At 30.7% G+C, this 13,669-nt stretch overlaps 2 protein-coding genes across 2 annotated transcripts; both read right to left on the bottom strand.

Moving 5' to 3' along the window:
* Positions 1 to 5,975: 5,975 nt before the first annotated feature.
* On the bottom strand, positions 5,976 to 7,362 carry LOC148280066 (gamma-interferon-inducible lysosomal thiol reductase-like protein). Its single transcript, XM_088228971.1, has one exon. It carries the CDS (start codon positions 6,738 to 6,740, stop codon positions 6,120 to 6,122), a length of 621 nt encoding a protein of 206 aa, XP_088085097.1. The 5' UTR covers positions 6,741 to 7,362; the 3' UTR covers positions 5,976 to 6,119.
* Positions 7,363 to 10,288: 2,926 nt separating this feature from the next.
* Positions 10,289 to 11,124, bottom strand: LOC148280065 (GILT-like protein 1). Its single transcript, XM_088228972.1, has one exon. The coding sequence runs from the start codon at positions 11,071 to 11,073 to the stop codon at positions 10,423 to 10,425; it is 651 nt and encodes a 216-aa protein (XP_088085098.1). The 5' UTR covers positions 11,074 to 11,124; the 3' UTR covers positions 10,289 to 10,422.
* Between the last annotated feature and the right edge of the window lie 2,545 nt (positions 11,125 to 13,669).

The following is a 13,669-nucleotide window of genomic DNA, read 5'->3' as shown; positions in this document are numbered from 1 at the left end:
TTTTACGTAGTTACTATTCTCTAGAAATCTTGAAACTAAATGATACTATGATAAATATTTTTTAAACGTATTGTGTATTTCAATTACATTGTTAGCGCTCATTTCTGAATTCTATATAATCAGTTTTCAAAGAAGAAATGGTTAAGGGACGCAACTCACGTGCATTTTTAAACGTTTTTTTTTTTCATTATTAACTAAATAAAATTCTATTTTTACAATTCAACCGATTATAAAGACTTCTTACATATTGAGTTACATAAACAATTCAAATTTGTCAGTGACAATTCTTTGTTGAAGTTAATTGTAATTTAGAAATAAAAAACGAGTGATAATTAAATCCAAAAATTTTAAATAACCCGTGGCCGGTTTCATCGCTTTCGCTACATCTTCGAGACTGGTATCCTTAATGTAAAACTCAATGCATTTATGCAAAAACAGTAAGGATAGGGGATTTATGCTTTTACAATATACTTAATAGTAATTGAATTAAATTATTTTTGTGTGAAAGAGAATAGACGTTTCGTCTCTTTTCTTGCTCTTAATCATTAAATCAACTGCAATTTTCCACTCCTACTTTCTTCCAACCATCCTTCACCATTATTAATTTCCTTATTTTCCTTCCCACTATCTCCCTGTTTTGTCTATTTTTTTTTTTTTAAATATATTTAGTAAATTTATTCTTTATATAGTTTAAACCGTCGCGCGTCGTCGCTTTAATGCAGTATAATTTAGTGAATACATATTATTGGATGGCAGGCCCTACTATGAATACATTTTTTATAGTTTTAATTTATATTCATTTAACTTGTACATCTGTTTGAATTTGAAATAAATAAACAAATAATAAAGTGATGCGAGGTAAATGCAAGAGTTGACATAAGTTTATTTTAATGAGTTTGAATACATGAATATATAAAAAAAAATATTGATAAAAACATTCTTACATTACAAAGCATCAAACTGAATAATGAAATTTTGAATACTCATGAAAATTATATTTTGATCGTAAAACTCTCTTAAATAAATAGTTAAATACACAAAAAAAAAACATTGACTTCTTCATTTTATTTTACTGGGTAATGCATTTTTAAACATAACTATATATTATGAGTAACCTTTAGTATAATTTTGCTGAAGAAAGTCGCACATGAAACCCAAACCGCACATGAGATTTTTGATTGCTGCAACCTGGTTATATGCGTCGTATTTATCATTAAAACAACTGTGGGAACAAAGACCATTGGAACATTCCAAGCTTTTTTCTGAGCCTGATATTGCAATATATGCTCAGAGAACGTTGAATTATAACACTGTTGGGTTGTTGATTGTAATAGTCCGACTTTTTTACACAGGTGTAGTTCAAGCTTACAGAAGACACTGTGGAGAACTCGCAGTCTATGTATTCAGCCTATTTTGATTAGGCCATTTGCAGAAGAAAAAGACCGCACAACTGAAAACGATTAGCTGCACAATCTGTCGGTTCAAACTTGCAAGTTATCACTCCATCTCTTCCGCTCTTAAACAAACCCCATGAAACAAACTCAATATTCAACTTATCTTTCAATTCCTCGTAAACTGGGTAGAATTGGGTGTTGATAAACCACATAGTGTCAGTAGACAGACAGGTAGTATGGATTGAAATATGTAACTTGCCTTCTCGAGATCAAATATTTATATTACTAACGCTCAATTTTGCGAAGCAGATGATAAGGCAGAACACATACTTTATTTTTAAATCTGACATAAACTTCCGCCGAACAGTCAGCAGGGGACAAAATTGGTCCACTGCGTAGATACCCCTTGTACCCATATGTTCGCTGTTAAATTTGGGCACTGTAAATTTTCACCTGAATTTCCATGTTTAAATATGTGTTTCCCTGTAATAAATGCCTAGTCATAAATACCACGTTGAATTCTCGAAGGTTATTCCCTTTTTTTGTTTTCAGTGGCTAAAAATATTAAGGCTTAATTGAGTCGACTGAGGACATACCATCGGAGCGGGAATCGTGAGATTGCAGCTTCCTACCTACATCCAGAGATTTTTTTATTTTTTATATGGGAGTTGCTTTATTATTTACCTTGCTTATAATAAACAAGGTTTATTTTCCAAATAAATGGATTTTTCTGCAAAACTTTTGCTTTTAATTTAGCTAACTGTTGAGGATCAGGAACGATATATTAAAATGGGCCAATCAGGAACTTCTCAGCATTTGCTTATGTAGAGAGGAAACCACTCAAAACTCTTCAGGAGAAGCCGGCCTATTGACAGTAGTCAACAGGCCTTCCGTTCCACTAGAAGAGTATTCGGCATTATTTTCCCTACTTTGGTTTATTTTAGCAATTGCCTGCACTATTTTGACCATGTACGATACTACCTCTCGTATGAGTTCTTTATTACCTATCACCTATGAGATGTTGCATAGTTCTTTACCCAGGTTTCTGCATCGCGCCTCCAGGATGCTTCTCCCTCTGAAAAGGGGGCAATGCATCTACAGGTGAGGGACATCTTGAGGAGTTTCATTGTCGTATGGGCAGCTGTCGATCTCGGAAGTTTAAAGCGATGCAGGTAGCTCATGAACCCACCGTGACCCGTAAGAATCTGAATGACCTCGTAGCCAGCTTTCTGTATTCTCCTGAAATCATATGCATGGAAAATGGTCTGGAAAAACATTTTAGTTTTATGTCCGGTAGTTTCACTCAAATTACGATTGTTCCAGAGTTGAAGCGTCCTGCTTCTTATTTTCTTTTTGGCAATGCTGAGCGGGAAATCGGCAAATCGGGGGCTATCTTCTTGAGCGTAACCTCTCGAGCCTTTTGGTCAGCTTTTTCACCTAGAAATTAAAGGGCTTCCACCGGCTGGCTGGTCACCAAAAGTGAGGTATTTCTTATACAAAAAGTCACTCCGAGGAAGAAGTGACTCTCGCCCATGCGTCTTCACCTAAAACTAGGTTACAGGTGGACGATACCCAATCTCTTTTCTCTTCCCTTTCAACTATTCTGCCAGTCTGTGACAACCCTTTTTTTATCATTGTTAATCTCAATTGATATAAAGTTATATAACACAACTTTGAGATGACTATCACATAAATTAAAATAATGTTCTGAATTCGATACAATCGATTCGAAAATATCAATATCTTTTTCATCAATATTTTTCCTTATTGGCTTTTATTTACTATCGGAAACGAATGTTTGTTATGGAAAAGTATCATTGAACTGATTCATCATATCAATATTATAATATATACTGTATCGGCTCTAATCACTGTTGAATTTTCATTCTCGGATTTATTGTCATAATAAAATTTTAATTAAAACATGGATATAAAACAAGGTTTACTAGTGCGGATGGATTAGTTCTCCCAAAATATTGCAACAAATATGATAGAAGAACGCTAAAATATAATATAGGTACCCAAAATACATTAAATGCTTCTAGAATGCTTAAGAGACAGAAGTATGCTGAGGATATTGCCTATAGAACGTAGTAACATTTTTGAATTTCTTTCAAATACATGAATATTTTAAGATAAAAAATAAAAATAAAATGCTTTTTTCTAAAAAATATTTATGGGATATGTTAAAAACGTATAAGGTTTAAATATGTATTGTTCCTACTGACGAACTTTAAATATGCAGTTTAGTAGGACTACTATAAATAAAATTGGTAACAAGTACAGCTATTACATATAATATAAGTAGAAAAATATTTACTATGCAACAGCCAATGAAAAAAATCCACTATTGATCTAATAATACATAATATATGAGAAAATAATTTACAAAATTGTATGTGTGCGACGTTTGTATTCACCGGATTAAACCGGATTGTGATCTCGCTGTAGTATTGTGGACTCAAAGGTCCGAGGTTTAAATCCGACTCTACCACAACTCGATTTCCATTCTTCCAACACAAGTTATGTACGACTTTTAGGAAATGGTCTGAAAATTTAAATATTTGAGTAAATAATAAGAACTCAAGTATTACTCTTTTAAAAAAAAAAATTAAAATGTGTGTGTATCTGAATGTGTGTGTATCTGAATGTGTGTTTATGTGCGTGTGTGAAGGAAAGAGGGACAGTGGGTGTATGTGGGTGTGTGGGTTTAAAAAAATACTTAATTAAAACGCGTTTTTGTATTAAGCAGGGTATTATTATTTATTTATTTATTTATTTATTTATTTATTTACGGACAAAGTTCATTATAAACATTACAATTAAAAGAAATTTTTACAAAGGAATAAAAAAATATAAGGAACAGAAATAAGCAGCAAAGACAGATGATAGATTTTTTAGATTAAGTAAAAAGCATAGGCTAACTATACAGATTCTTTAGCTGATTTGTAAAGAAAGACATCCTTACACCATAATAATCAAGATCTTGATGATCGTTCACCCGCCTGATCATTCTGGGCAAAGGCGACTGTGCACCATAATTGGTCCTGTAGTGACCGAGGAAAAGCATTTCATTATTTCTTAGTCTACGGGTGGGAACGTTAAAAAGAATCTTTTGCAAAATTTCAGGGGCATCAATGAGACAGTTCATAATTTTATACATGCAGATTATATCTGCAATGCATCTGCGTTTTTCAAGACTTGATATGCTTAAAAACCTCTCCATATCAGAATATGAATAGTCTCCTCTTTCCAATCCCATCTTCCATGCAATTTTTCTTATAAAACGATGTTGAACTGATTCAAGGCGCTTGATATGAACAGCATAATGAGGGGACCAGATTACAGATGCATATTCAAGAATAGGGCGAACTAAAGAGCAATAAAGTGTTTTAAGTGTAAGCATACTTTGGAAATCAGACGTAGTTCTATTAATAAAGCCTAAAATTTTTAAGGATCTGTTTACTATATTATCAAAGTGTTCCAGAAAAGTTAGTTTATAATCTAGGATCACTCCAAGATCTCTTATAGAGGTGACAATCGAAAGAACTTGGCCATTAAGTTTATAATCAAAAATAAAAGGATGTTTACATTTATGGTATGAAATAATTTTGCATTTATCGATGTTAAGTTCCATGTTATTAGTTTTGCACCAAGTATGAAATGCATTTATGTCTTCTTGGAGTCTGACACAGTCATCAATATTTTTAATTAGCTTAAGTATCTTGTTATCGTCAGCAAAAAGCCAGAATTTTGTAAAAGAAAAAACATTAGCAGCATCATTAACAAACAGATTAAATAGAAGAGGGGCCAAGTGGGCACCCTGTGGTACACCAGAAGTTACTAGGAAGCTATTTGATATGAAGTTATTGATTTTTACACTTTGTTTTCTATGTGAGAGGTAGGATTTTAAAAACGATAAAAAGGGATCTCTAATGCCTATTATATTTTTATTCATATATTAACTCCTGATCGAATAGCCATTCTCTTATTTTGCCCTTATCAATCTTGGTAGTCCCATTTCTGAGATCGTTCAGCAACAAATCGAACACAACTGGAACCACATATTATAGTGTTCTTTTTCCATATTTGTTGCGTAGCTTTGGGATTACTAAACCTTCATTATGTGTAAATCTCGTACTATAACAATGTTCTAATATGTTTTTTTATATAGACATGGGGTTTATAAATATGTGGACGATATAACTCGCTGTTTTCGCGTTTATGTGAGTAATATAAAATACTCAGTTATCAAATATTATATTTCAAGATCTTACTGGGTATCGAACGAGGCTTGCGTATTAGCAAAGCTAAGCAAAGAAAGGCGATTAGACATGCTATTTTTTATTTAATAACATAATACAAAGAATGCTAATTTTTCACAACTATATTTTCTATAGTAGTTGCGTTTAAAAAACACAATGAAATAGCTATGTTCTAAACAACAATGAAAAAACTTTTCGATAGAAGAAACAATAAATGTTCAATTTTTAAAAAAATACAAAGTTCCTTAATAAGAAAAATACAGAATAGTCGACAAGTGTAGAAATAAAAATAAAGTAAATAAAAACTTGGTTGTTCGGATGTAAAGTATTTATTTTCATAAAAAACTGCATGGAGATTTATTTATTTTATAACTTAATTACACTGATAACTATTAAATTTATGCGTTCAAGTATTGTACCAAATGACGTATTTATTTTTTTGTGTAGTTTGGAGAATATTTTAATGGCATGCTTTAGGATCACTCTGCTGAAGCAGTTCGCACACAAATTTTCTGAAGTTATTAAAAGCTGCAGACTGATTGTTCGCGTCGTACTTATCGTTGTACACGATTGTAGGGACAAACACCATGGTAATCTCTCCAGTTCTCTTCTCAGCCATGGCTTGGAGTTGATCACCCACACTGGAATCGTAACACTTCTTGGTTTCTGCTTCCGAAAGCCCAACCTTCAAAACGCATGCATAGTTCAAACTAATAGAGGAAGATGTAGAAAACTCGCAGTCCATATATTCAGCCTGCTTCGCTTGGTCCTTCAGGAGAGACAGGGCACAAGATTGAAGACGATTTGCAGTACAGTCAGTTGGTCCAAATTGACAAGTTATCTCTCCATTACTTCCTCGCTTGGATTTACCCCATGGAATAAACTCGATGTCAAGATTGTCTTTAAACTCCTTGTAAACTGGGTAGAACTGGTTGTTGATAAACCTCTTTGTATCTGAACAACGGCTGGTGGTGTAAATAGAAATCTTTAGTTTATCAGCGCGAGATTCGACAACCTCTAGCCCCTGGCTGTAGCTAGCCAGAAAGATAAGAAAAATCGCACTTATTCCCTTAAACCTCATCTTTGCGTGATTCTTCTAAGGTGCTTTTATGCCTAATGGCACCAATATGAATGTTAAATCTTTATTTTAATCAATATTTGGCATTATTTTTAAACTTTGTATGTGACACAGCACAAATGTAATTAAGGGACACCATACACGCGGTTTTCGACTCGGTGCTATTTTTTATTTTTTTTAATTATGTACCTACATAAAATATTCCGACAAGCGCAGTTTACGACTATACCACGATAACTCGCGTCTAATGTGGAAGTTCTGTGGCTTTTAAATAAATCAAAATTAATGGACTATAAAACTCAGCCTATTTTTTTTAATGCATTGCTAATTCGAAATTCAGCGCTATGATTTTTTAATGTTTTGTTATTTAAAATTACTCCGTATGAGACATCACAAGTTTTAACCGGTGAGTTCTGCTGATTCGTGAGTTGGCTTACCAGAAATCGTAAATCTATCACAACACTCTATCATTGATTAATTCCGAAGAACTTATGACGTACCTAGTGTTTGCAAACTAGTTTTTTTTAATTAAAATATTTTTTATTAATTTATTCCTACGTTTTTGGGAAACTTTACAATATAATTAAATGCTTTAATTTTTACCGCTAGTAAAAAACATTTCTTATTTCCAATTCTCCGTTGCGCTGAACTTCCTCACTGTAATAATCCGATAAATGAAATATTTCACAACGACTAAACACTTAACTCTTTCCGTAGGTATTGTTATTTTCCACTGTTTTTATTTGCGTACTTTACTTTTATAATATGCATTTTAAAAAACATTTAAAATTATTAGCATGTGGGTAGCTACTATCTTTTATTACACACTTCGTACATTACCACTTATTTTTTTGTCTATCCAAGAAACTTTGTCTTTCATTCTTTGCCTTAGAAACGTTTCGAAAAATATGTATTAATTTTCAAATAAACATGCGTTATTAACTTTTAATCAAATTATTTTTATTGTGCATGAAGGCACTTAATCATATTTAAATAACATTTAAACATTTTATAAATAGATTGATTCTGTTGACTGATTGTTATTATTTTGTATAATACGAGTAGATTAAATTATTTGATATTTGAACGATTGGGAAATATTGATGTCGATACATTAATCAGTGTCTAAGCAAAAATTATCTATTTTGGTATTTTTTGTGGTTTCGTGTGGAAAAAATAATATTACTAATTTTAGTTTCATAGACAGCTCTCGTGGTGTAATATGCATATATTACAATGATTTTTGCTAAATACTTTTTATTTTTTATTTTATTTTATTGACATATACGGCGAAATTTCCTTTTGAAAAACTTATGAAATGAACGTATTCGGTTTAATTATTTTTTTTAAACATTTTAATTTCTTTTTACTCGTGATTAAGAAACAAAAATTAAACCCAAAAAGTATGTAACACATTTAGTACAAGCTTAAAACAATTCCAAAATAAATGTAAAAATTTAATTAAATAATGCAATATTTCAAAGGATTAAAATAACAAGAAAATCATAAAGGTTCTACTTCCTATAATTATTATACTAAAGGTTTCATTACCATTCACCACCTTTGAAAAAGTTCAAAAGGTTTGTTCTAAAGGAGCAATACCCTACATTAAATATACTTGATACGTGGGAATAACTAATGCTGATTTCATGAAGTGTATTGTATACGACATTACAAATAAATACTGTCCTTGAATTTTGGCTACAAAACGGTGGCACCTGTCTTCACATATATATACAAGGGTTCCAAGATCAATTCCTTTGAGCTAAGCTCTTTATTGTACCATTTTTAATACAATTTACAAGTTTTAAGCAAATATATTATTTTCATACTTACGCACCCATACAAACGCACCCTCTCCCTCTTTCATTCCCACACGCACATGTATCCTCTCCCTCATTCATTCACGCATACACACATTCACATACACATGAATACAAACGTCACACAAATAAAATTACTAAACTTCTTTTCTTATATATTATGTGTCATTATATTTACAGTGGATTTTTTTAATTGGCTTTAGTATTGTTAAGATTTTTCTAATTATTTTGTTTATGTAATAGCTGTAAAAATCCCAAATAAAATGAAATAAAATAAATAAAATATCACATTAATCCAAATGTGATCCTTTTCATGCTAGGGTGTTCTGTGCTGTAATTCACTACTGTAATTGATTTGTTGTGATGCAAAAAAACGCCAGTTACCTACAAATTAATTTTAGTAACAAAATAACCATTTTTTACTATTAGCTTAAGTTGATTTATAAGTTCGTATATAGGAAACCTATGAGCCTATCAATGGCTGTTTTTTTCACAACGTAAGTTGTTGAATATAAATTTAATTAAAAAACCATCTTCACTGTGATAATTTATTCTGAGCATGACTGTAAAAGGTTTGCGCAGGTTTATGATAGGTTTGAACCTTTCTTGGAATATTTTTGTAATGTTTACTTGTATATGCCCATTAGGCATGGAAACATCAGTAAATTTCTTTAAATCAGAAGCATTTTATAGTCTGTTGATTTTTTGACAAGTAATAAAGTTCGAATTGTTACGATATTAGTGAGATTTATCTAATTAGCTACAATAAAATGTTACAACTTTTTCTCTTGTTTCTTTTCCATTACTTAATTTAGTTATTTTATTTTTACCCTTTTATTTTTAATCTATAATAATCTTTTTTTCCCAAAACAAACATGTTTTAATTATTATTCCAAGCTTACTATTATTTTTACGCTTGGTTCAATTTTTCCCCTTATTTTAATAAATCTCACTCTTCTAAAACCTGAGATAATCCAATAATAGGTAGGTATTTTATTAAAAAAATACAGACACAATATCTTTGACCTAATCAACAAAACAGTAATAAGTCAGACTATATTATCGGTTATGAAAATAACCTATTGACCATCTTTTTTGTGATAATGGATTATTCTTGTTATGTGGGTTAGTCATAATTGACTAAATTTCAAATAAATCATTCCTATTCTATTTCTTTTAATTACATCTTCTTTATTTCTGAAATCACATTTATTATAAGACAAAATGAATTTCAGTAAAAAACTGGCTTTTTATTGTAATAGCAGAATTGAGTAACTTCTTTGAGATTATAAGTATATCAAATGATTTGAACGTACTTAAAACGAACTATTTTGGTACCTTAATTTTATTTCGTGTAATAATATTTTCGTTGTATTATATTAGTATTGCTGTCATTTAAAAAAAAAGTACGCAAACCAAAATGCTTAAAACTATTTTTAAATCTTTTTAATATGTATTTTTTTACAGAACTAATAATAAATGTGTATTCTTTAGGGATATGTACTTTATTTACATTAACTCTTTTTGAAACACTGTTCAAATATCACATCTAGTTTAAAAGTTACAATTATTAACTCAAATCCAATAAACGCCTTCGTAAAAATACCAACACTTAATAATAAATGAGGGATGGGTGACATTTAAGGATAGAAGGCAATATTAGTACTATGTGAGGGATGAATGGCGTTGTCTTTTATGTTTTGATGTATTCATGAAAAGAAAAAGGAATATATTTCCCAATGTTTATTAACAACACATTATTAGAACTTAAAGTATATTGCATGCGCAAAAATATATCCGTTAATTTAATGTAAAGACATAAAGATATTTACATATGTTTTAGATTAGCGAAATGTTTAATTTTATCTAGAAACTAATCCACAAACTCCTGGAAGAAACTCACATGTAGTGTCCGCAAAGTTACTTAAAGCTTTTTCCTGAATTAAAGGATCATAATGATCATTGTAAACAATCGTTGGAACAAAGGTCATTGGAATAGTAGATGTCTTCTGTTCTGCTATTCTCTGCAGATGATCGCCGAGCATGTTCAAGTCCGTACACTCTTGCACTAATACTGATGGAACACCCGTATCTTCGGCACATTGCAAACTGCCTTTGGTTGAAAACAAGTTGACATATTCGCAAGCAAGATAGTCTACCTGTCTTGGTTGATCGTTTCCGATCAAATTCAGTACGCAAGATTGAATTTTATTGGCTTTGCAATCTGCTTCTCCAAACTGACACGTGATTCCACTTTCATCTCTTTTTGCCTTACCCCACGGGATGAACTCCACATTCAGATAATCCTTCAGTTCTTGATACGCAGGATAAAAATCATTCGTTAAAAACTTCTTAGTATCTTTGCAAAGACTTGTTATATAAATCGACACTTTTAGTTTTTGCGGTCCACTTATTATGTGTAAGCAATTCGTCTCGTGAACAAAATGTACAAACATGAGAGCCATTATGGTAACTGAAACCATTGATATTGTTTGGTTTTGATTAACTGCCATATTATTAAAATTGTAAATAATGCGCACTGTTGCTCACTCGATTGGTTATTTAGCTGTGAAGTCTTAAAACTAATTACTCATAAATAATTCCATTCAATATTTTAAAGGAATGTGATATGGTAATAGGTTAGTGGAACAATATTGATACCAAAATAATCTTATTTTCAAAGAACGTTGGGTGTTGATTGTGTCACTGAAATGTAGGTTATTAATGAAACATTTGTCCGTGTGTAATAAGTTTATATTCCTTTAATTATGTTTATTTTATCGTAATATCAAAATTTTGAATTAGTCAACTATATTATGAAAATCCCTCTCCTCCACTTCTCCACTCTATTTCCTCATCCCTTAACCTTCTTACGAGCTCTTTTTTTTCTCATGTCTTATATAATATGTTATTTTTCTCTTTACTGTGTAACATGTTCTCTCATTATATTTGTGAAAAACTTTAACTGGATATATGTACTATTTTTATATTTTGTATTCTTATAAAACAACGGTTGTTTTTCATTAATAAATAAAAAATAAAAATAATACATTTGAAAAATATATATATGTTTTTATTACGAGGGTAGTATTTGTATAGTCTTCTAATTCAATTGTAGATTTTTTTTCAGTTTAAGTGCTGCAGAACAGCGTTTATTCGATATTTTAAAATACATATTGTTATTTGTTACCCACTAAGTCTAAAAACTTTTCGGTGGGACCCCTTTTTTTTTATGACAGGATTATTTTACATTATTTTATTTATATTATACAAATTTATTTATTTATTTATTTAGAAGATATTTTTTAAATTATTTTTTTTCATTTTAATATCTTTCATATTAATGATGGTTTATGGGAGATCATTGAACAACCTTGGAATAATGCAATTTAATGTTCGTTCTCGGAAGTAATTTTTACTTCGAGGAATGACCAGGGAGCTATCAGCTTTTAATTTAGTGTTGAGTGGGGGAAACTTTTTTTTATATTTCGGATCAACAAAGCGATCTTCAATAATTTTGTAGTCACAAAGTTGTTTTACCGGCAGGACATTACAGGATTTAAAAATATACACCTTCTCCCATATATTTCGCCTCACGGATTATGCTATCTGGTACACTTCCTTTTAATAGTCTCACCTGAATATTATAAATTTTACCCAGATGAGACTGGAAGGTGAGAACCCCAGACAGGCACTCCGTAAGATATAGTCGATTCAATGAGCGAGGTATATATGTATCTTAACGTTTTGAAAGGTAGTATGCTTTTGATTTCAAAAATGACTTTAACCCAGTATCTTAAACTGTAGCAGATTCCATCAATATGAACAGCCCAACTAAATTTAGAATCAATAATTAATTATCCTAAATGTTTATGATTATTTACATCTATAATAGGACAATTAAGAATCTGATTCTATATTTGAATTTTAATTAAGGCAAAAATTCATATGAGCTTGTATTTCTTTTTCAAATTTATATTTAGGTGATGATACATGAACAATTTAAGTTTTTTTAGAATTTATTACTACTCCATAGATTTGAAAAATCTTCTTGAAGCATTTTTGGGCAGTTTTTACATTTGAATGGCTTATTTTTAATGTTAAGATGTGTTTATCCTAAGTGTATTTTTGTTAATTATATTTCTCTGTAAATAATATATATATGGAAAAAAAACGAACAAAAAAATAAAAAAATAAATGGAAAAATTACAAGAGCAGTATCGTCTGCGAATTGGAAGCAATTCGAAAATTTTGACAGTAGATTTTTTTCAAATACTTTTTAACACAGATAAAATACAGATATAAAGTGGTAAACATGGTTTTGTTTACAGATTATGATTTTACGTGTAATGGTTCATAGTAAATTCACTATTTTTAAGCATACTTATATTATGTACCTACATTGAAAATGATAATAGAACATTGAGTTGAAGAATTTTTTAACTATAGATATGTATTTTATATTCTAACAACGCGACCTTCCAATTACTTTTTTTAAAAACTTTTGTGAGAATGTTTATTCCTAATATCATTCTTAATCGTCCGATAGTCTTAAAGTTGTTTGGAATTTTGTACGGATACCGATCGGTAGAAAAACTTTACTGTAAGAAACACGAGATATTACAGTATAATAATGAGATGTTGGAGAGATTATATCATGTTCCGGTTTAATATTCTTCAAATCAAAATCAAACTCTCCGCTTTCTGGAACATACACGCTTCAAAGTTAACAGTTTGATAGTTTATCTCGCAATACGTCGAAAGTATAAGGTAAATGTTAACCTATAGACCTAACCATGCTCCAGTAAGTAGGTACCCCTAGTTTAGGGCGGAACTGACATAAATCTGATTACCACAGATATCCCTACTTCCCGGCTTTACAAAATTCATATATTACTGGGAACAAAGTACTTCCGAAATCAAACCGACTTAATATAATGCTCTATTTGAGTTTAGTTAAGGTAAATACAAATTGTTGTAAGATATTTCAACAGAGATGGAGAACCTTTCTAAGAAAAGAATAGGAAAATTTAGACATTTTACGATCATTTTAGTCCCAGGGAGTTGGGACATATGTCTCAAATAATGTGCAATAAACTAATGCATGTA

The sequence above is a fragment of the Micrasema longulum genome, unplaced genomic scaffold (genome assembly GCF_059751315.1).
Source record: "Micrasema longulum isolate JH-2025_06_02 unplaced genomic scaffold, ASM5975131v1 h1tg000620l, whole genome shotgun sequence".
Lineage (NCBI taxonomy): Eukaryota > Metazoa > Arthropoda > Insecta > Trichoptera > Brachycentridae > Micrasema > Micrasema longulum.
This window is presented reverse-complemented; position numbering and strand designations above follow the sequence as displayed.

Excerpts from the sequence above, each read along its gene's own strand:
- LOC148280066 (XM_088228971.1), bottom strand. The coding sequence starts at position 6,740 with ATGAGGTTTAAGGGAATAAGTGCGATTTTTCTTATCTTTCTGGCTAGC.
- LOC148280065 (XM_088228972.1), bottom strand. The coding sequence starts at position 11,073 with ATGGCAGTTAATCAAAACCAAACAATATCAATGGTTTCAGTTACCATA.